General features: G+C 36.8%; 1 protein-coding gene and 1 pseudogene across 1 annotated transcript in view; both read right to left on the bottom strand.

The window, feature by feature from the left end:
- MARCHF1 (membrane associated ring-CH-type finger 1) overlaps nt 1-24,805 on the bottom strand; it is a 308,377-nt gene that overhangs the window by 79,552 nt on the left and 204,020 nt on the right. The window contains exon 4 of the mRNA XM_037497089.2: nt 2,881-2,960. Within this exon, the coding sequence (XP_037352986.2) occupies nt 2,881-2,960 (80 nt within the window). The remainder of the gene's footprint in view (nt 1-2,880; nt 2,961-24,805) is intronic.
- Nucleotides 11,521-11,683, bottom strand: LOC119234991 (U2 spliceosomal RNA; annotated as a pseudogene).

The raw sequence follows: 24,805 nt of genomic DNA, 5'->3' as shown, positions 1-24,805 counted from the left end.
ACTATAGACTCATCGATCTCACTTTAATTAATAGAAACCTAAGTTAAATTTCCTGTCTTCAATTATTTTCCTCCAGAGTGATGCATTTAAAAGTTAGGCAAACCGTTCCCTATGATTTTAATTACAAGCATCTTTTTATCCAATTACCATTAAACATACAAACAGCACCTCTGACTGTCCTGCACTGAATTATACTGGAAGTAGGTCTGTGGATGACAGCAGGTGGTTGTAAATGGGGAGTTAGTTTTGATCAGAAACGGTATTTTAATCTATCCCCCAACATTTCAGCAAAGTCACACTCAAATCAGAGTCAAGATGATAAGAAATGCATATTAATACAAATCAAACAGTCTATTTCAGATCTCTTAGAGTTTTTTCCATGGCTCTCTCTCTTTACCTCCACCGCACAGCTATCTCCCCCACCGCACCTGAACCACAGCAGCTGGCTTTCAGTTCCCCGGATGACTGAGCTTTTTCCTTCCCCCTGTTGCCTGCAGTAGCACCTCTAGCTGGATGGCCTCCCTGATTCTTTCCTTGACTAATTCCTGTCATCCTTTGAGCCTCTTTGGTTTGTCATTTGCTTAGCAAGATTCTTCTCTGATATCCCAGGATTCTTCTCTGATATTCCAGATAACAAGTCTTCCTTGTCATCTACTCCCATATTTCTTAACATGATTGTAATCATATGTTAAGGGTGAGTTAGTTTGTTCTGAGTCTGTGTTCCTCATTAGGCTGCAAACTCTAAGATGTCAGAGACTACACAAATCTCAAGCACTATAATATTTCTAGTGCCTAGAGGAAAACTTAATACATAATACATGCTTGAATGAATAAGTGAATGAGCATTTTATGAATGAATATCTTGTAAAAATTTTGGAGAAACAGACTACTCTAATATTATTTACACTCAGACATTAATTCTCCTTCTTGTCTTGCCCTGAATGAACATAGTCAGCAGTCACTGGATCACATCATTCACAGGAAACATACTTGTTTAATAAAGTAATTTCAACTTTCATAAAAATAAGTCCAAACAACCAAGCAAGCGTTAGGCAACAAGGGGCGTCACTTGTTCCCAATCAGAAAGTAACCAACTTAACTTATCAGGTATCATGTGAACATTTAGGAATATGTTTTTCTTAAAATGGTCTCATTTATGCATAGTAGCATGGGTATTCCTCTAATTCTTTTTAACATTAAGTTATTTTAAAAAGAGGTTAAAAAGTGCAAGCAAGAAGTGATAGAGCAACACAATGTCAACATGCTGAAGCCTTTCAGTATGTGATGATCAGGAAAGTCAATGTTTTCTCCTTCCCTGGAGACTAGTAGCCCAGAGCTATGTCCATCACAGCTCTCCATGTCTTTTCGGTCTTGAATCCAAAAACTAGAGGGCAAATGAGTGCCAACTGAAAAGGAGATTTTATGATATAAAAGGATATATTTTTGATACAAAAATCTGACCTTAAGAAACCCAGGGCTTGAATTTCTTATGGTTAGGGTGCTACTGCTCACCAAATTTGCACTGAAGAGTGAAAGATTTCTTTCACATATTTCCTCCACTGTTTATGTCTTAACTAGAATGGGTACAAAAACTCAACTAGTTTGTCAGTCCCTTTACCAGGATAAACCAGTCAATTAAAAGAAAGGGCAAGAGCAAATCTGATTCTATTCAGCTTTTAAACCCATGGAAACTTCTGCATTGTTCTTCTCATACCATCTTCTCTCCTTTCATCACTGTATATCCAGTTAGACCAAAAACCAGTATGAACAATGTTATATTCTGAAAGTAGGAGTCAAATGCCCAGCTAATTTGTATCAGGAAGAACTACATTTGGATGGCATCATTTTTTTTTTCTCAGTGGTGACTGACCTGCATGCTTTCAAATTATCAGAGTCATCGTTGTAGGTGGCAGGAGGTTCTTGAATAGAGCGGTTCATCTGGAACCCTGCATCATCTGCTTACCTGCCACCATCTGCTGCTGCCAACATGTCAGTGTTTCTGAAACTCTTTTCTTGATTGCTTCATTATGCCTGGAGCTATGCAAGAGCTGGGGAGCTCTGTGGTGGTATCTATCTCCGCTTTCTTTGTGGTCCCTTGATGGTCTCTTCATCTAAGATGAGCATCTCTGTAGGGAGTGACTACATTCTTGGTACCTTGTGTCTTTACTTCTGAGGCAACTGAAAGAGCAATTTTCATATTCAGTCTCTTCTTGTTGCTCTTTACCTGTGGATTGCAAATCAACCAGCTTAGTTCCATCAGGAGTAGAATATCCAGCCAAGGTTCCACAAGGTTTATTATTATTTGTTTTCCATCTTGAGACAAGTAGAATCAAATTTAGGCTCTTCTTCTTGCCTGAATCCAGCAAATCTCATCTGTAGTGGATGAATCTGAAGAATCTGTGCAAAGCTCATTCCATATGGCACTTGAGATTTGGAGGGGCAAATCATTTTTTCTTCCTTTTATTGTTCTTCTGCATGCTCATATCTCTCAAGAGACCTCTCTCCTCCTCCCAGGCCTGTTTCACTGATTTCTTACCAAACTCCTTCTTAGCAGGGCTCAGCACCATGACTGGGGTGCACTGCTCATGTCTTATGCCATGTCATGCAAGATGGCAGATCTAGACAAAGGCCAAGGATGAGAAATGGGAATGGAGAGGAAAGCCATGGAAAAACAGAGAGAGAGAATGATGAAAACGATAACATGGACCAGAAGTTGGTAAACAAAGATCAACTGAAGAAAATGAATTAAAGAAAAAAACTAAGCTAGTATAAATTGGCCGTGGACAATGTAAGGCAGAAGCAAGAATAAGTCTCCGAATAAAACAATATAAAACACTGGCTTCAAACAATGCTGAGTAGAAACATTTGTTAAGCACTTACCTGCAGATGTCTTGAGTGGATGGACAGACAGACAACCTTGACTGGCTCCTGGGAGCTGTCCCTGTTGTTGGGCTGCTTGCCTGGAGAAATAAGTTTGATAATTTGGCATCTTGATTCAGATAATACATGGTTGATATCTTTCTTTTTTCCCACATATTTAAAAAATTACAGCAAATGTTACGGCCGGTCATGTTGCTCAGAATGCAGCTCACATACAGGAAGTCAGTGGGCCGTTTGCAAAAGTAAAACTCAATTGAGGAACTTGAAACAGCTGAGACCCTGTACCACTTTGCTGTTGCTTCATATATGAGAGAGGAAGATGATTCCACAAGTTTCTATTCTATTTACTGTAAACATTTGAGTGGAATGGCTCAATTTGTCTTGGAACATGCAGGCAATGTGTGCAGATCCTGTGATCTAAAGGACTTCAAGCCCATTATGTGCATGAATGATAATAACCTGGGAAATCTAAATAATCAAATAGCCTTTAGATTGCTAGATACTGCCTGGAGTTAACAGTAAGTCATATCAAGAATTAGTATATCTGATAAACACACGCAGTTTGCAGCAACATGGATGGAGCTGGAAGGGATCATGCTCAGCAAAATAAGTCAGAAAGAAAAAGAAAAATACCGGATGGTCTCACTCATAGCAGAAATTTAGAAAACCTAAATAAGGGACCAGGAAAAAGACTAATTAATACAAAGTAAAAATCAAAATCAACAAGCAACTATAAACCAGCGACACACTATGGTGGGGGGGTAGGGTGGGGAGAGGAAGGATTAGGGTCAAAATAAGGGGGGGTGCAATTGTATGGGGAATACAACCAAAATGAAAATGCATACATTGTGCAAAAATGAAAAATGATGTAAGAATTATATAAAATAAAATATTAAAAAAAGAATTAGAATATCTGAAATGTTTAAAAGTCTGCTTTTATTACTATTATTATTTCATTATTAGAACTAATAAATTGTACCCATTGCAACATTATCTTCCATGTCTTTTAACCCTGTGCCCATAATGAGTCAATTTGCACAAAGTTGAGTACATTTTGCTAAACTCCTACCTTTGAAATGTAGCATTTTCTTAAATCTATGTCACTTCTTTAAACTGTTTTGTATTTAACACAGATAATGATAAATGAAAAGCCAAATTTACTGCATGTCAATCATTGTGCTGTGGCTTTATGTACTGTCTCATTCCTATAATAACCTCACAGTGGGAAACAGTTTTGAGTGAATAGCATATGTCAGTCCCTGGTCTATGTAAATTTCATATGTTCATTCATTAACATGCAGAAATGTATGTGGTAAATATTATAAATATTTCCTTATTTCAGAAGAGGAAAATGAGAAGTTGGTGCTGCTTCTTACTGGCAGATGATAGACTGGAGGGTGAGAGGAGGAACCTGATCCTCCTTCTGTTCTCTACTCACCTAGCGTTACATCATCTCTTCCTTTTCCCAGGAGGAAAGTGAGAGAGTACTGGCTTTGGATTCAGGTCAGTGAGACTATGTAGATGAAATACACAATTTTGCCAACAACAAACAGTAAATGTAAAGATTAAACCCCTAATGTAAAGTTGTTCTAAAAACTTCCATAATAGGGCCTCCCTGGTGGCACAGTGGGTTGAGTGCAGCACTGTGAAGCTGTCCACAGCCTCCACAGCGTGGGTTTGATTCCTGGCAAGCCAGGGAGATACTCACATGGTGCGGCAGACCTCTCCTGTCTCACCCGCTGCTCCCCTCAGCAGTGTTTTTGGTCATCTGCCTGTCCTGCTCCCCGCTCTGTCTCTCGTGAATTCTCTCACCTTCCTGCACCTCTGGCCTGTACACCAGTTCTTGTATAAATAAATTAATCTTTAAAAAAACTTCCATAATAGAGGTATACTTAGACAATTGTAGGATCCAGAGAGACAAACTAATTCTGACTTATTAGGTCAGTTCAAGAGGAGGCATGTTAGGATGAATAAATCCACTTTTGCCAACCTCTACCCCAAAGATGTTGACATCCTTGGAACTTCTGAAACTGTTTTTGACAAAGCAAAGGAAATGTTGCAGATATGATTAAGTTGAGGATCGTGAGATGAGCAGATTATCTTGTTGGGTTCAGGATAATCATGAGGATCCTGATAAGAGGGAGAATTGGGGTCACAGGATGGAAGGATGGGTGCAGAATTCAAAGAGGAAGATGCTTTAAGATAGAGGAAGGAGACCCTGAACCCAGGATCACAGATTGCTTCTAACAGCTGAAAAAGGCTAGATAATGGGTTCTTGTCTAGAGCCTCCAGCCCTTCTGAAATCCTGAATTTGGAATGTTTGACTTCTGACCTCCAGAACTGTAAGAGAATATATTTGTGTTGTTTTAAGCCAACATGTTTATGGTAATTTGTCACAGTAGTGGTAGAAAAGTAATATAGGAGGTGACAAGTCATCTTAAAAGGCAAGTAGGTAGAGCCCAGCACATTTGGATGCAGTTGAAAGCAGAGCTAGCCATTCAAGCCCAGGCTTGATCAGTCACTCCCAAGTGACCCAGGAATCTGTGCACATGAGCAGATAGGTTTGCTGTCACAGCAACTGAATTTTGGGATGGATGTGATAGTTTGTTTATGGAAAGAGCTGACAGAAAGAAACCCCAAATAAACTTTTACATTGTTTAAAAAAAAATGGCAAGTAAGAGTTATTAAGGAGGAGATTAAAGATATTCCAAGCAGGGTAGCAGTGTGCCGGGAGGCAAGGAAGGCATTCTCAACATGCTCTGGGAGGCTGATTGACATCTGCTCACCATGACTTATTTCTGAGTCTTTTCTTTTTGAATGCTGTATATTTCTAAAGTCTTTCAACACCAGTCCATGTATGATTATCACTTTCAACATCTGTATCAAACTCACTTGTTTCAAGTAATTTTATTTAGCTTAACTTCATCTTTGCATCCATTGAACAGTAAAACAGCCACTTTTTGAAAAACTGACAAGCATTTCTGTACTCTAAGCCGTAAATTTCATTAGGTGGTGCGCTGTTTATTCCACATACATTATTGGGATTAGCAGGAACTTTGTTGTACAGCAGCATGGAGTAAAGGTCATGGAAGTTTACCAATAATTCTGCTGTAAAAAAAATAAAAAGGAATGCAGCCTCAAAATGATCTCAAATCACTGATGATATTCTGTATGTGGATATGCTGAGTGTGATGATGACTATCTATGGCTATTTAATGATGTGCCAAAACCAGTTCTTTGAAGCTATATAGCAAAGATGCTGGAACAGACATAATCACAATAAAATAAATTTTATAATCTCATAGGTCTGAGAAACGTACATTCTTCAGTGGGAAAATGATTTATTAATAAATAATAATACAGAACATTAACAAATACTGTTTTTCTTGGAAAGGTTTTTGGTTCACCATGAACACTAAATCAGGTAGGATTTTTGTCTATCCCTCTTAAATATTTTGAATGGAATAAAAATCATTCCTTGCTGCCCATAAAGAATAAAATAGTTCATGTCCAATATTAGTTTATATGGGTCTGCTAATATAGCAGCTGCTATCGACGTCCATCCTATGGCCTTGGTCTGCTCAGAGTTCACTGGTATAACAGGTTCACTGCTTCATGCTTGAGTGCCTGTGCCTCTTGGGCGCTTTGATCTGGGTCTTTTCTGGTGATACATGCACTTGCTTGGCTGCAAACAGGCACAACCTGTAAGTTAAAACCCCCAGGGGACAACTCTTGGGTTGGAGTCAGTAGATAAATGCCCCATGTTTTCCAGTCTCCCAAGAGTCAGTTTTGAGTTAAGAGTTCTTTAAAGGTCTCAAATTGGATTAAGACTCAGGTGTCCCCAACCCATTGACACAACCTTAATGGGCAGGTCCCATTTTCCTGTCTTTTCTTTTGCTGTGTGTGCTTCCTGGGATTACTCCTCAGAAAAATTACCTGAACCCAACTAAGACAATACCTAGATTAAGAATGGAATCTATTTGATATAAAATCAACTCCAGCTTGTGTCATGTTTCTTAGCAAATGCCAATTAATGATCAATTATGTAATAGATATTATGGTAAGTTCTGGGAATAAAGAAATAGGTGGCATGCTGAAGAGGCTTATTGTTTAGTGGAGGAAGGAGTAAGTGAAGAGGCAATTTTCATACAGTCTAGTCTATCTTGATAGAGTCTGGTAAGAGGAATTTTATAGAATGGAGCAGGGATTTAAAGTAAATAAAAGACCCAGGTTTTTGTTTTTTTTTTTTTTTTCTGAGACTCCAGTGATAACATCATAGAATGCTTGATTTTTTGGGAAAGAAAAGTATCATCTCAATTTCCAAATCTTATATATCTAGAAGAGATCATGAACTTCTGTTCATAATTTCATTACAACCTATTGTGGTGGGAGATGAAGAATATCACTTAAGGGAAACTTACAGTGTACAGTTAGAGGAATCATTCCCTGCTTTCTACTGCATCCTGCAGAAGAGTAGAACAGGGAGGAAAGAACAAAGGGTGAAATTCCAGTGCCCTCTCTTTCTATTCTTCCACCCTAGGTTGAACATGGTTTGGAGAAATGGTGTAAGGGTGGGCAGGGTACTATGAAAACTCACCACAATGTGCTTGGGTAACACCAAGAACATGATACTTGTTCTTTCTTCCCTGGACAGACTGCGTGGCTTTAGATCATCTTCTCAGTGGGCAAAGGTGGTGCTTAATGTAGCACCTGCTGGTGTGGTCAAAGTGGCTGAGGTGATGAACATGGGACAGTGTACACTTTTCCCCAGCCTGGTGTGGGATCAGACCATCTGAATGTCTTCTTGTGCTTTTGTGAGTGGATAAAAGATAAATGGTATTGCTAGCCTGGGGAAGTAGTAGAGTTACCAGAGTTAAAGTTAATGTGATTTTATAACAGAGGGCACAGGGAAGACTGCATGGGCAAGAGATCTGGCAATGTCAGTAAAAACCTAGATAGTCTGGAATATCAGAGTCCTGCTTGACAGCAATACAAGAGCTAGTCACCCAATCCACCAGCTGGGGTTGGTGTTTTAGCAGCAGCTCTGATAAAAACCTGCAGTAAAGCTCTCTAAACAGAGTTCCTGTCCCAGTGTATTTAGTCAAATGGGAAGAAATCATCAAAGATTGAATGTGAATAAGTTCCAAACTGATAGAGACTGGTCTTTTTGGGGAAAAATATCAAACATTTTCCATATCAGCAGGAAAAGAGGCTCAATGAGAAAGATAAGGACTGATCAGTTTTAGGAAGTCACATTTCTGCCCCCTGTATTTTTGCAAAATTTGCTAGCTGTGGGCCATGTGGTATTCTTAAGAACTCTGTATAGCAAACATCTGTACCATTGGCTGACAATAAAATCTAGATGTAGAAGAAAGTGTGCTTGATGTTGAGTCTATAATCTTATAGATCAAAAATGATACATAAAGGAAGATGCAGGCTAGACAGCAAAAGGAGAAAAGAATGGTATGGCAAGCTGTCTTCAAACTCTTCAGGGAGCAGCAAGTTGTATAAGGAACTGAACATTTTTCAAAGTACCCACGCAAGTCCTTGCTTCTGGTTGTGCAGGTGTGAGGTCATTAACTCAAACACTGGAGGATTATGGTGGGCTGTATCAGCAGGTGAGTTGGTTGGCTGCTGCCCATGCACCTGCCAGCCTCGACTATCTCTAATGCTGCTGTAGATGGTTATATCACTTCTCACCTGAGTCCTCTAGTTTTAGCCCCACTGCAAGAAGATCAAGTTCTACATCTCGGTCCTTCCCTCAGCCTGACACAGAACATTGTCCAGAGAAAGGAAAACATTATCACTGTTTTTACTGCTTCCCATTCTTCTCCATTTTGATCTGTATTCCACAGAGCTTTGAGATTTATCTTCCTAAGGTGTAGTTCTAATTATTTCCTTTGTTTTACCAAAAGGTTTTAATGGTTTCTCACTACCTAATAAACACAAGAGACTGGTTTGGGAATTTAGGCCTTTTAAATTTTAGATTCCATCGACTTTTATGGTATTAAATTTAGCCACTTTTTAATTCCTTGGTTCCAGCAAAACCTAGCTTATTTGTTCTTCTCAAATGAGATTCATACTTTTATTTCCATGTTTTTGCTCTATAAAGAAAACAGCAAGAGAAAAGCTTTGGAATTTTCCCCTCAAGTCCCAGTTAATTTTCAAAGCTTTATACACAACCATCTTCCTTTGAACTCCAAGAGTCTTTTTAAATTTCTCTTAGGGTATCACCCTTGCACTCACATTCATTTAATCATCGAGTTCCTGTCTAAGCATTTCCAAACTGCCACAGTATTCTGGAGCTAATTTTCTTTCATGGTTCTCTACCAGAGAGAGAAAAGAGGCCCTGTCTTACTCATTTTGGAAATCTTCATAGTGTCTTGCATGGAATAGGTAACTAATAAAGAGTAGTGGAACTGAATTGAGCTTGGTAATAATTGAATTGAGTTCAACTGAACTTGGTGATAGTTGGACTGAGTTGAATTGACATTGGTAAATCCTATCCTGATTGCAGTCGAGATCGAGATGACAATCAGTGAACCAGGAAGAAAGGCTCTACTGTCCTCTGCAGAAGAGAAGTTCTGCTCTGCAAAGAAATAAATGAAATAAGGCCAAAGTTTTACATAACACTTGAGACCCTTTTCTTGGACTTCGAAGTTAAAAGACATGTCAAATGAGAGATGCATCTTCTGAAGACAGGCATTTTCTTTTGAAGATAGAGATTTCTATTTAGGAAATGACATACTGTATTGTGTAGAGAAGAGCATGTCTTTCGATAATTTTTAAACTAGCTATGTCTGTTTAAAAAGAAAACATGGTAATAGAGGATAAAAGTGAATTAAAATCTTTTAAATGCATGGCCCTATTCAGCAGCAATGAATTTTTTTAATTCGCTAGTTGGTACATTAAGAGAGCTTGGTAATTTGTTCATCCCTTTAATAGGTGCAAGATTGAAATGCAGTTGGGGAGGGTAAAATAACAATTGACTGGATGAGTAGAATAATATGTTCTTTGAAATGAAGCATTCTTTGTAATGGATGTTTATTTCAGATGATTACATTGTACAGTGCATTCAAATGGGAAAAACAAACAGAAGACCAGCTGCACTAATTTTATCAAAGTTATTTATATCAGCAGTATAATTAAAGGCAGTAATTTCAAATTAGGTTTTCAGAGAATCCATTTATAGGCAACACAAGACAACTTGTCTCTATGGCATCTAGGCCATGATTGTGCTCTGGGGGGTAATATTAACTATTGCCAATTGGCCTTGGCATTTTGAAAATTAATTATTGTTTCAGAAGATGCTAAAGCTGTTGCCTCCTGCTGCCTTGACCAGTTTAATACACTTTACTAGGAGAACCTGATATATAATTTATGGATGTGACAAAGAATAATTATGCATAATCATTTACAAATGGCTTCTCTTATTAGTAATACATTAATAATATCCCATGAGGAATGATTCTAGAATTTCAGATAGGAAATGCTGTTGCAGAAGCTTCTTTTTCAAAAAAGCTTCCCTTAATTTCAACTGCATTTTATGAGTAACATGTTGAAGAATTAACTATTAAATGGAATATTAAACTGACTCTAAGAAACAGAAATAGGTCAAAAACATTCTGAAAGATACTTTTTGAATGCAAAGTATCTAATGATTAAATAATAAAAAATTAAAGAATGTATTTATGCAATTTCAGAGTTAGGGGAAGCCTAAGAAAGTCTCATGCTGTTTTCTTTATAAAGCAAAAACATGAAAATAAAAGTATGGCCTAACCCCCATCTGACACTATATGACTGATAAGCACATGAAATAATGTTCAATATCTCTAATCACTGGGGAAATGTAAACCAAAATCACAATGAAATACTTCACACAGATTCAGAGAATGACAGATACATGAACATTACCTTGGTTACAATGAAAAAAAGAAAGAGAAAGAAAAGAAGTGTTGATGAGGATGTGAAGGTATTAGAATTCTGTGCACAGCTGATGGAATTTAAAATAGTATAGTCACTATGGAATATAGTATGGTGGTTCCTCAAAAATATTAAAAACTGAATTATATGATCCAATAATACTACATATATATATATATATATATATATATATATATATATATATCTCCAAAAGAACTGAAAGCATTTCTTGGAGCTATTTGTACAACCATGTTCAGAGCTGCATTATTCACAAGAGTCAAAATGTGGACGCAAACCCATGTGTCCATTAAAGGATTAATGGATAAGCAAAGTGTGGTATTTGCATATGATAAATTACGATTCAGCCTTAAAAAGGAAGGAAATTCTGACACATGCTACATGAATGAATGAATCTTGAAACATGCAAAGTAAGTCAGTCATAAAAAAATACTGGATGATTCCTTTTACAATATTTTACTAACATAGTCAAATTCATGGAGATAATATAGGAGAATGATGGTTTCCAGGAACTATGGGGGGAGGGGAGTTGTTTAATGGGCATAGAGTTTCTGTTTTGCAAGAAAAGAGTTGTGGTTATTGGTTGCAGAGCAATGAGAATATATTTAACACTGCTGAACCATACTAAAAGTTGGTTAAGATAGCACATTTTATCATACGTGTATTTAACTACAATAGAAGAAGAAAAGGAGACGAAGAGAAAATATGAACAGGAAGGAAGAGATACAAACCTTTGGGTACACTGACCAGAGTAGTAAGCCAAACATCGTTCTTAGTTTTCTAGTCCCTGATACTAGAAATATGATTTGTACTGTCCATAAGATAAAAACACTTGATCTTAGCCAAAAGGCCGAGAAGCAATCGTAAGATAAAAACAAATGAAATCTTTAGAAGAAGAACAATTACTGCTAGAGGAGACAAAAATTATTCAATCAAACAAAAAGCCTTTCATTTCAAAAAAATATATGTCTGAATAAAAAGACAGCAAACAATCACAAGAACATTAGCAAAAGATTTACACATGGGTCAGGCCAAGAGCATGAGAAGAAACTTTTGAGGTATATAGAAATGCAGAGAAAAGATTTCAAATTTCAATATCATGGGCTATAGTTACATATTATTTTAGCCTGGAAAATTTTAGAGCATATTTCTACACGTTGAAATAAAATTATTTTTGCAAATAACCTATGATATACTTAATATCTAAACTTAAACAGTGCCAACTTCATGTGTAAGTTATCAATAGATTTTTATATAGGATTATTGATATTTTATATAAGCAAAATCACATTTAACTTTAGAATAATTAATTTGTAGATATTTAGTTAACAATCTAATAACCAGCCTAATCGCCTGTTAAAGCCATCCTCTGTTCATTGCAATCATATTATCTAGATTAAAAAGAATGTTTACTTTCCTATTCCAAATGCCAAAAGAGTACAAATAGGCAGTAAGACAAAAGAATATAAAAAGGCTTTACAAAATTAGTCTCAGTTTTCATACTTATTTCATTTATAATTTGTATTTTTATGATTTTATCATGTCAACCTATAAGTATAGTCCCTAAAGTCACTAAGCATCTGGCAAATGCATTTGCTTAATGTGATAATATGTCATTCTTTCATTTCCTATATGTTAGTTTCTACATAGTGTCTGTTATAAGAAGCTAAAGAATATTTCTTAATACCAAACTGTTTCTTCATCAAATATGTCACTTTTTGAGAATGAAATGACAGTTTAACTTTGATTGACAGAGCACAGGGAAATCAAGTAATGATACTGTTTGGGAAAAGAGCTAAAGTTATTGTAATTCCTATAATTTATTCATTATGACTAATAATAGTAAAAGAAAAGTCTATAGGACAAAAAGGTTTCTAACGGAAATGAACTCTTGTGATATTCATAAATCTGGGGTTTAGAAAAAGTCTTGGATGTGTTTATCTGAAAATAAAGGATCTCCTCTTATGTTATTATTACACCTTAGACTAGAAGTGGGAAAGTATAAGGAATATTTTATTTCCTAAATTTATGTAGGGGCTAACAAATTTCTTTAAGCTGACTTCAGTAGATAACAAGTATGTATATGCTAGTGAACAAGTCAAGGCCCTGCCACACCAAATATGTGGCTTTGGCATCATGCTTATTTTGAGCTAAAGACACTTGAAAACATTGCACAAGAAGGTCACTCTGAGTTCCCCCTTTTCTTCCTGGAAGCAAGAGATGAAATTTCCATGTAAAAGATGCCCTCACTATACCAGAACAAAAGAACTACTCTTATAACCAGAGATGAGGCACTGAGAGTGAAAGAATTCTGTACAAACAGCCCTTGCTCAAACTTACCTTCTGTTAGTGTTTTCACATAAATTTTGTTACTTTTCCACAATTGCTACTCTTTGTTCAAACTAGTATGTAAGCACTCAAGCTTGGTCACTTCTTCGGGACTTCATTTTCCTTTGAGGACTCACATACACATGTAAAACCTTATCTTGAAAGTTCTTACCCTTTGCAAAGGCTGGATCGACAAAGTTCTTACCCTGAATCAAGAAGATGTGGTACATATACACCATGGAATATTACTCAGCATTCAAAAAAGATAAACACATGCAATTTGCAGCAACATGGATGGCGCTGGAAGGGATCATGCTCAGTGAAATAAGCCAGAAAGAAAAAGAAAAATACTGGATGGTCTCACTCATAGCAGGAATCTAGAAAACTTAAATAAGGGACCAGGAAAAAGAATAACTATAAGAAAGTAAAAATCAAAATCAACAAACAACTATGAACCAGAGACACTCTATGGGGGGTGGGGGGCGGGGAAAGGAGAGATTGGGCTCAAAATAGGGGGGTTGCAGTTGTATGGGGAATATAAAAATAAAATTAAAATAAAAAAAAAGTTTTAAAAAAAATGCTAAGAGGGTGGAGAAGTTTTACTTCCCTATGCTAAGAACAGAGAGTCTTGTTTTAGGTCTCAGGAACACTGGGGTTCTTTTGATAAAACATCTTGATAGATAACCTTGAGTAACCTCTAAAGAATTGTAAAGGCAGCTTTCTACACTAGTCTTTCATGGATTTCAGTTCATTTTCTTCTTTTTTTCTTATTAGGTACTTCCTTTCCAGACTGGTGGAAGCAGGAACACAACTGGTTCGTCCATATTTGAACTAAATATCCAAACTTTCCCGATCTCTTTGGCTTGATTTGAACTGGGTACAACTGTTTGGAAGTTGCTGAATTGAAGGTCAACATAAACTTGGGTCTAACAATGGAGACACTGTCCTATTCTTACGGAAGTCTTCCTACCCTTCATCCTGACTCAGCTAATATTGTCCCATTTTCCATTGGTTGCAATATCCAACCCAAATTTCTGATCTGTTAGATCAGATCATAATGAGTAAGTAAATTGACTTTGTATTTGATTAAGTTACTGAAAAAAATTTAACTGAGCTTAGGTACATGGGGTTTTATAAATACGTATGTGGCAGCATTAGTGATTGCTCTCATTTTTGCCTATCTCTGGAGGGTAATTTTAAAGGTTAGTTTTAGGTTTCTATTATTCTACAGGAAAAATAAGGACTAGTTTATTTGCTTTTATGGGATTAGTCTCCCAAAAGCACCAGATAGGCTTTTCTCAATATACCCAGAGTGGACCTCTTATAATAACTGTCACCTTGGTATAGGGAACTAGAGGTTGATGGAGGCCTTGTGGACCTTGGAAAGTCTACTACTATGACCAAAAGAGCTACAAACACCATCAAGACTGAGAAGAGTGCTTAGGTATTTGCCTTTTTTCCTAATTGAAGATGGAACTACTCCCTCTTTTTGTGATCTAGAAGAATGTGGTTTGGAGGGGTATCATCCAGGTGTAGGCTTATCAGTTAACATTTCCTCCTGAGTAGGTCATCTTTCTACTCAGAATAAAAGGATGAGATCATCTTCTCCTGTTTGACTCTAGGTCTCTTAATACAGAGTAAATATCCCTGGTCTGTTCCATTTTACTTCAGTATTTATAGGCATATAAATTCTGCATATGTATTCTATTAAATTTTGGCCTTTTCTCCTCTTTATCTGTTTGTGTTAATTCATTGGTCGATCCAGCCTCAAAAGAAATGAGAGAGGGTGGGGAAATTGTCCCCTCTGCCCTGACATTTTCTTTTAACAATAAATGTAGTAAAAAGATGGTTCTCTTAAATGCTTGATGCTTCCCCCATCTTTTAATACTCAAATAGAATTAAAACTTACAGAGTACTGCATCACTTGGATTTATTTACCCATTAAAGTTTACAGTTGTCACTGTTTGCTTAAAAATGTATGCTGGCCCGTATGTTCACAGAAGCATTAGTCACAATAACCAAGACATAGAATCAACCTAAATGCCCACTGATAGATGGCTGGATATAGAAGTTGTGGTTATATAGTCAACAGAATATACTCAGCTATTTAAAAAGATGGAAACTTGCCTTTTGCTACAACATGGACAGAACTTGATATGATTAGTTTAAGAGGAAAAAAAAGTCAGAAAACGAGAGACAATTACCAGATGATTTTACTTACTTATGGAATATAAATAGCTAAAGAAAACAATTTGGCAAAACACAACAAACATAACTCTTAGATCCTAGAAAACATGGTGGTTACTAGTGGGGAAGAAGGAGGAGGTTGAGAAGAAATAGTAAACAGGCTCAGTGTGATAGTAAAATGGCATTAGAAGTTGGATAATGGGTGAATGAAGCAGAAACACATTGCAAGGTATGAAGCTGTATTCCTGAATTTATATAGTTTTGTAAATAAATGGCAAATCAATTCAAACAATGTGTGCTTAAAAGTCACTTCAGTTCTGGGTAGACCATTCTCAATGTACTTATAAATCATTGCCTTGCATAATGGTTGATCTGATTGCCTGTTTTGCCTTTTGACCAAGAAGACAGGCTTTTTAGATCTCTTCGTAGAGATGCTTCCATAGCTACTATTATAATAAGATTGTTTTCTATGCTCTAAAGCCAATGCATGGGTGATTAATGAAAACTACCAGGATATACTATTGATCCTTCTGGTTTGTTTCCCTACAACTCCTGATTTGTTAAATTAATTTTAGAGAGCTAGGATATTATGTTTCTGTGGGTCTGTCAAAAATAAACAAACAAAAAACCCACTCTCCTCAAAACACTATCTGGAGAACTACCAGAATATCTGAATACAAAGAGTGGAACTATTCAATATTATTGGGCAATAAACTGAACAATTTTAGATTAAGAATAAGAAAAAAAATTCCTTTAGTGAAGGCTGAGCACAAAATGTAATACTGATTGAAATACCATAATTCCATGTTTTCTTAAAAGGTGAATTATTGCTAAAAATGGGGACATTGAGGTAAAAGAAAAATACATTTATATAAAAATACATTTATGTAAAATACATTTCAAAATCAACTATTGATTTTGAAATCATCAATTAAAGGGAAAAACTGCCATGGTTTTTCTTCTTGGAGCTTCCTAGTTCTCCTGGTTAATGTTATATATCAACTGGATTGGGCACAAGGGGTGTCCTGACTAAGCAGTATTTTTGGGTATGTCTGTGAGGGTATTTCCTGGTGAGATTAGCATTTGAATTGGTAGACTCAGTAAAGGAGATTGCTTTCCACAATGTGAGTTGGCAACATCCAATCTGTTGAGGATCTGAAAGGAATAAACAACGGAAGGAGGAGGAATTCACCCCTTTTGCTTCCAGCCTGCCTGGGTTAGCTGGGGATTGGATCTCTTCCTTCGCTGGACTGGGCCTTAAAACGCTAGCTCCCTGATTCTCAGCCTTTAAACAAGAACTGGAATTATATAATTGGCTTTCCTGCACATGACAGGTTGTAGAATATATAGCCCCTCTAATCTTAATCTTGTGAGCCAATTCCTTACAATACATCTCTTTCTATTGGCTCTGCTTCTCTGGATACCCATGATTAATCCTCTGAGGTGGGTTCTGAATAATCAGCAATGACGTAAATGATTTACAGTTCTTTAGACATTCTTTTCTTTTTTGTAGTAAGCAATATTTTTGTTTTTCAAAATTAGCTTATTTTTATTAGTTTTACTGTAATAGAAGGAAAATGGCCAGGAGGGGAAAATGTGAAAGAAAATTATATATATATATTTTTTTTAAAGATTTATTTATTTATTTATGTATACAAGAACTGGGGTACAGGCCAGAGGTGTGGGGGGTGAGAGGATTCACCAGAGACAGAGTGGGGAGCAGGCAGACTGACTGAAATACACTGCTGAGGGAGCAGTGGGCAAGACAGGAGAGGTCTGTTTGTCATGTGGGTAGCTCCCTGGCCGGGGTTGGAACTCGTGCTGCAGTGGCTGGTGATAGCTTCATAGGTTGTGTCTTAACCCCTTGCACCACCAGGGAGGCCCGAAAATTATATATATATATATTTTAATAAATAGGGTGTAGTGAAGATGAGACTAGTAAAGAAAAGACTAAGAGAAAAGTAACAATGTTATTACAAAATGTTTCTCCTATACACTCTTCAAATTCAATTTTTTTTCTTACTTTATACATTCAGTCATGATTTCATAATATCCATTTTTTCTTCAAAATTTTTAAGTACAAAATTTATAACATTTAGGTAAAGTCAATTTTTCTGTGAGCTTTTGTACTGTTCTCTTAAGGGTGTTTAACCATTTTAGATAAACTATTGTTTTCTCAGATTGTCCTTTAAGCTTATATTTTACAAAAATGCTCAAGCAAGTTTAAGAGCTTGTTTGATAAGCTTTTATTTACCAAAAAAAAAAAATCACCTAATAAGTTTTTCTATTAAAATGAAATAAAACTAGTAAAACTTAGGATTTCCCCCATTACGCTAGGGACTCATTTTTTAAAAATCCATCATTAAACTAATAAAACTATTTCCAAATTGTCTTTAAGGAAGAATTTTTTTTTTAAAGATTTATTTTTATTTATTTATACAAGCACTGGGTACAGTCAGAATCGCAGGAGGGTGAGAGAATTCACCAGAGCCAGAGCGGGGAGCAGAGCAGGCAGAAAGACTGAAGTACACTGCTGAGGGGAGCAGTGGGCGGCAGGAGAAGTCTGCGCGCCATGTGGGACCCTCCTCTGGTGGCCGGGGAGCAGCCGGGGATTGAACCGGTGTTGCGAGGCTGTGGGCAGCTTCGCAACCCATTGCTCAACCGCTGAGCCAATGGGGAGGCCCAAGGAAGAATTTTTTTTTTGATTCAAAATATAGGAAACTGAGATTAAGTAAATATTTTCCTCCATGTAGATCTTAGTTTTTAGGTATTAGTAAATTGTTAACTAGTCAGCTCTATTTTAGGTATTGAATATATTATCCACTATGCATAATATTGCCTAAGATTTAGGAGTACTGTGCTCAGTTTACTTAGAAATTTTAAGGCATATGTTCCAGGTCCAAATTTTGGAACTATGGGCCATGAACTGGGCAGGTTGTTCCTTTTTGCATCTTCTAGTTAATTGTGAAAATTTGTTTACAATAGCTAAGCTTTGGAAACAACCCAAATGCCCAAAAATAGATGACTGGATCAAGAAGATGTGGTACATATATACCATGGAATATTACTCAGCATTCAAAAAAGATAAACACATGCAATTTGCAGCAACATGGATGGCGCTGGAAGGGATCATGCTCAGCGAAATAAGCCAAAAAGAAAAAGAAAAATACCGGATGGTCTCACTCATAGCAGGAATCTAGAAAACTTAAATAAGGGACCAGGAAAACGAATAACTATAAGAAAGTGAAAATCAAAATCAACAAAAAACTACGAACCAGAGACACTTTTAAGTGGGTGGGGGTGGGAGGGGAGAGATTGGGGTCAGAATGGGGGGGGTGCAATTGTATGGGGAATATAAAAATAAAATTTATTATTAAAAAAAAAAAGAAATAAAAAAAAAATTTTGAAAATTTTACTCTGTCAGTCAACAGTGCAGAGCGGCTATCAGCACTATGGCCTAAGGACTAAGCCACACTGCTGTTTTTGTAAATAACATCTTGTGGGAACACAAACATGCTCACTCACATACACAAGTCTATGGTTCCCTTCATACTACAGTCAGAGTTCAGTAGGTGTGACATACTGTGTGGCCCACAAAGTTGAAAGTGTTTACCATCGGGCCCTTTATGGACAAAGTTTCCTGAACGCTGGTCTAGAGAACATTTAAGTGTTTATGGTGAAAGCCTACATGGCCACTTTCAAAGCCAGGCTAACAGAAAATCTGAAGACAAAGAAGAAGCTGTATTATTGTTGGGAAAATAGAAATAATGAATGAACTGAAAATTACCACAAAGAAGAAAGCGGTTAGATACATTGATAACAATGAGTATTATTGAAACTACTACCCTATCACTAAATGGTAACTCAGTGAAAATGGGTCTGAGAGGAAAGAAGAATAGAGCAATTCAGCGGCTTGAGCAAATAAAGGAAAACATGCAAACACGCCATTATAATATTTAAAACAAATCCTTTTCTGGCCTTTCCTGTTATGCCCCGAAGTATTGGCTACAGGCGCATCTTTGGGAAGAAAACATGTGAAAGCACAGGGAGTTCACGATAGTCCCTTCCCCCCCAATGTGACTATTTTTTTGGCTTTTCTTAAATCATCATGGCTGTAGAAGGAAAACAGTGTTATTTGAGTTGAATGCACAGCACTAGATTTAGGCCTTATGAGATTCATTTTTCTAAAATATGCTGAACTCAGCTTCATTTCTGGTAAATTATGTACCTGGCTCAGCACATTCCAGAGAATGAGGTTTTCTTTGGAGCACAATATGCTCCGTTAGACTGGATATTCCATTAAAATGAATGGATTTTCCTCACTGAAATAGGCAACCAGAGACCTTGTACTGACAAACATCATACAAAAAAGGTCATTTTCCAGGAGTCTTTTTGGAATTTCCAGGAGTCTTTTTGGAATTTAATTCTAAACTTAATTTCCTTTAAATTCACAAGAATGTCTAATGTTACAGTGGGAGAGGCATTTATAGGCAGTCATAAACCACAGAGGAGGATATGTGAAGAAGATTAATTGGTGACAACCAATGTTTCTTGTTTTCAAATCTATTCATTAGAGAGAATGATCTGGTGAAATATTAAATAATTTATTTTTAGGACAGAAACAGCACCTGCAACTGAGAAGTTACACTTTACTGGTTCCCAGTAGCTGGGGCTGCAAACTGATTCACAGAAGGGTCTCAGAAGCAACTCATCACCTCTTAGCCAGACGTCAGTTTTAAAGTGATAAAAACTGAATGATGATTAAAAAAAAACAGCAATGGCATTTTTCCTCATCCACAGCTAACTGAAGCTCCCTTTATGAGTACACTGTAGTCTCTCCCTGTTTATCCCTGGTTCTGTCATCGTGTCCTTGATAAAAGTGCTTAATGGGTTTATTCTACTTACTTACTACCTCAAAAAAAGGAGATAGGCTATCTCCTTGAAGATAAAGTCAAAAATGAGTTCAGTACAACCCATTTCCTAATAATTAGAGACAAAGAACGCACTTCAATTCACCTTTCCAGGAAGATCTGAAAAAGGACTGAGAAGCCAGAAGCTTTTTTTATAAAGAAAAGAAATAGAGCCCTTAGTTTAACTTTTGGGTGACAGACTGATTAGTGGCCAGGTATGGGAAGGGATTAAAGTTAGTATGTTATAGATGGAGTTGGAGGGATCATGCTCAGCAAAATAAGCCAGAAAGAAAAAGAAAAATACCAGATGGTCTCACTCATAGCAGTAATTTAGAAAACCTAAATAAGGGACCAGGAGAAAGACTAATTATAATAAAGCAAAAAACAAAATCAACAAGCAACTATAAGCCAGAGACACACTAAGGGGGGGGGGTGTAGGAGGGATTACAGTCAAAATGAGGGGGGTGGGAATTGTATGGGGACTATAACCAAGATGAATAAGCATACACTGCACAAAAATGAAAGATGATGTAAAAAATACATAAAATAAAACATAAATATATAATAAAGTTAGTATGTTAGAGAGAGTAAGCACAGATGATACAAAAGGCCACGATATATGATTTTTACAAAAATACTGGATATCATTTTTTGAGTTCACCAAGAAACATGAAGTTAGAATAAAACAATTGCTGAAGTCCTTGCGATAACTAAATGTGATCAAGAATTTAAACCTTTTAAGAGTAGCTTAACTAATGAGTTAATAAAAGGAAAATGAAGCCACCTTCTAAGTTTAATGTTTAAAAAAAATTAAGAACTTGAAAATGGGTTTTGAAGCCTAAAAATTTCTGTTTGAATTCCTACTCTCCAACTCACTAATCATATGGTTCCTATGTCCCTTAAAAGTTACTGAATATCACCAAGTCTTACTTTCTTTGCCTATAAAACATGGATAGGATTTCCTGCATTATATGTAGCTATAAGGCTTTCTTTAAAACCAAGTGTAAAGTGTCCAGTATACTTTAATTTCTTTCTTTCTTTCTTAAGTATGTTAATGGAAATTAAATTCCACAGAGAAACAACAAAATGCCAATTAAATCTGTTCATTCACATACTCATTTATATAATCTAAAAACAGATCAGTGCTGCAATGAAAAAGTGCATATATCCCTTCAAATTAATGTTTTTTTCTTTTTTTTAAATTTTTTTTTTAATAGAGGCATGCTTTTATTTATTTATTTGTTTGTTTGTTTGCTTGTTTTATACATGCACTGGGTACAGTCAGAAGCGCGGGAGGGTGAGAGAATTCACCAGAGCCAGAGCGGGGAGCAGAGCAGGCAGAAGGACCAATGTACACTGCTGAGGGGAGCAGCGGGCGGCAGGAGAGGTCTGCGCGCCATGTGGGACCCCCCTCCGGTGGCCGGGGAGCAGCCGGGGATTGAACCGGCGCAGCAAAGGCCGCGGGCAGCTTCGCAACCCAGCGCTCAACCGCTGCGCCACCGGGGAGGCCCAAATTAATGTTTTTTTCTTTCTTTAGGTAGCTACCTAGGAGTGGGACTGCTGGATCATGTATTATATCTATTTTTAATATTTTGAGACATCTCCATACCGTTTTCCATATGGGCTCCTACTAACAATATACGAGGGTTCCTTATTCTCTACATCCTCACCAACACTTTTTAAAATAAAAAACTAATAGAGGTATTGCTAAATCACATTATTTCCACTTTTTAAATTTATGTTTACTGTGGTAAAGTTGGTTTACATTATTGTATATACTTTGGGGTTATAGTTTTAAACCTTTACAAATGTATGTTTTCATAGACCTATTTCTATTTGAAGAAAGCAAAGACTATAATACGGGAACACTTCATGAAGTTTAGCTCTGTGATGTCATCTCCTACATTCTCCCATTAATGACCATGTACCAGCCAAGGAACCTCGCTGGTACATTGTGATTTCTTCCTTTCTGTTCCTTGACCACATTGAGTTTTTTCCTGGAACAGCAAGTGACTTTGAATTTCTCTTCCTTCTGAACCAGACACCTCTCTTACAACCTTAGCAGAAGATTAGGTTCCTTCTACTCCTTACTCAGTTTAACCTCAAGGTCCTCTTTTTTGTTATATCTAAAATAGTCCCCTTTTATGACATATAACTGCTTATTTTCTCTGTAGCACTTATCACAAATACATTTTATCCATTAGAACAGGAATCTTACTGATATCTTTCAACATCTGCCAAACACATATTTTTCTTATGTTTACTTTCACTGAGACAGAAGTATTTTAAAGGAATTTTCTTTTAAAGGATGGAGTGTGGGGAGTGGTTAACTCAGCATTCCATGTCTTCTGCTCCTGAGTGGGCACTGACACTGCCTGGTGCTGATCACAACTGACCAGTTTCCCAGGGCAGCCTTACTGTCAACAGTCAGGCCAATCTCTCTGTGTTTTTTTTTTTAAGATTTATTTATTTATGCATACAAGAGCTGGGGTATAGGCCAGAAATGTGGGGGGTTCAGAGGATCCACCAGAGACAGAGTGGGGAATAGAGCAGGCAGACTGACGGAAACACACTGCTGAGGGGAGCAGCGGGTGAGACAGGAGAGGTCTGCCTCAATATGTGGGTTTCTCCCTGGCCGGCCAGGGATCGAACTCATGATGCAGAGGCTGTGGATTGCTTCATAGTGCGGTGCTTAACCCCTTGCGCCACCAGGGAGGCCCTAATCTCTCTGGTTTATTTTCCTTCTTCTGTTTTATCCCTACAGATTTCTCTTACCTTCTTGCTTGCATGACTAAGCATTAATAAAATATTTAACTTTTCCTAGCATTTCTTCATTTTAATATTAGGAGTGGTTTTAGATCAAACATCTACAACACTGCTGATCTCTAACTGCCTTATTTTCATCTTTGTCAATCAATCACAGATTTTGTAAACAAGGAAGCTGGACTGAGTAGAGGCTGAGTAACCCAAGAGCAAAGAGTAAGCAGCAAACTGGGGTCACCTCTCTCCTGCCCCAGTGCCTTCTTCAACATGTTCTGTACCCAGATCTCTTACTTGCTTCTGAAATCTTCTGATTTTAATATACCTTAAAACATATGAATTCATGCTGACATTTATTCTCTTGAATTGATAAATACATATCAATTATGTAAAAATTAACAGAAGCTAAAAATCCTTAAGATTTCCATGCTTATCAACTTATCTTCCACTTGAATATCTTTTACACATGTACCTTTTGTATCTTCTGATCTCTTCCGACTACATTGTTTATCAGAATCTTAAGCTATTAACACAATTAAGTCAAGGCTTCAATGTACTTGCCAAAATAGGGTAGGGGAAAAAAAAAACTTGACAAAACACCAAGCAGCTGACAAATGCAATCAGGTGTGATACACAGATTTGCATTGCCTAACTCGGGATTGGACACTGAAAAGTACATCAACAGAGTAGTCTCACTACCTTATTTTTCATAAACAACAAAATTCAAAGGCAATTACATGCTATGAAAACAATTTTTTTTTTTTACTAAATAAAAGAATCAGTAGTTGAAAACAATAAACTTGTGTAATGCCATCTCCATTTGCCTCTTCCTGGGAAGAGCATAGTGATGTGAATCTAAAAGTCATGTTTAAAATTCCTAACATGATGACATAAAAATAAAAATATATTCTATTTTCAGGGTTCATTTATGTAAATATTTGTACCAGGGGTGCAGAGTTCATGAATATATTTTAATTTTTTTCAAATCAGAAAAAAAAATAATAAAAGTGAATGCATATTGCTGGTGGGAGTGCAAACTGGTCCAACCACTATGGAGAGCTGTGTGGAGATTCCTCAACCTACTAAAGATAGAGCTTCCACATGATCCAGCAATTCCACTCCTAGGTATTTGCCCAAAGGACACAGAAACATTAATTCCAAAGAGCACCGGCACCCCTATGTTTTTGGCAGCACTATTTACAATAGCTATCTATGGAAACAACCCAAATGCCCAAAAATAGATGACTGGATCAAGAAGATGTGGTACATATACACAATGGACTATTACTCAGCATTCAGAAAAGATAAACACATGCAATTTGCAGCAACATGGATGGTGCTGGAAGGGATCATGCTCAGCGAAATAAGCCAGAAAGAAAAAGAAAAATACCGGATGGTCTCACTCATAGCAGGAATCTAGAAAACTTAAATAAGGGACCAGGAAAATGAATAACTATAAGAAAGAAAAAATCAAAATCAACAAACAACTTGAACCAGAGAGACACTATGGGGGGGCGGGGAAGGAGGAATTGGGGTCAAAATAAGGGGGTTGCCATTGTATGGGGAATATAAAAATAAAATTAAAAAAATAAAAGTGAATGCATAATAATGAATTCAGATCATATTACACATTCTTCTTTATACTAATATGGTAAAAAATATAATTAATTTTTTTTTGGCATAAGGGTCCACCTACACAAAAATATGTAGGGTCCGTGAAAGTCATAGTGCAACCTTATCTATCTGTCCTGCTAGTTACTGGACATGAGGCTGAGGACCTGATCCCAAAACTTCAGAAT

This window comes from Talpa occidentalis, unplaced genomic scaffold (assembly GCF_014898055.3).
Source record: "Talpa occidentalis isolate TD23 unplaced genomic scaffold, MPIMG_talOcc4v2.1 talOcc4.8, whole genome shotgun sequence".
Classification (NCBI taxonomy): Eukaryota; Metazoa; Chordata; class Mammalia; order Eulipotyphla; family Talpidae; genus Talpa; species Talpa occidentalis.
Note: the sequence above shows the minus strand (reverse complement) of the source record. Positions and strands in the feature narration are given on the sequence as shown.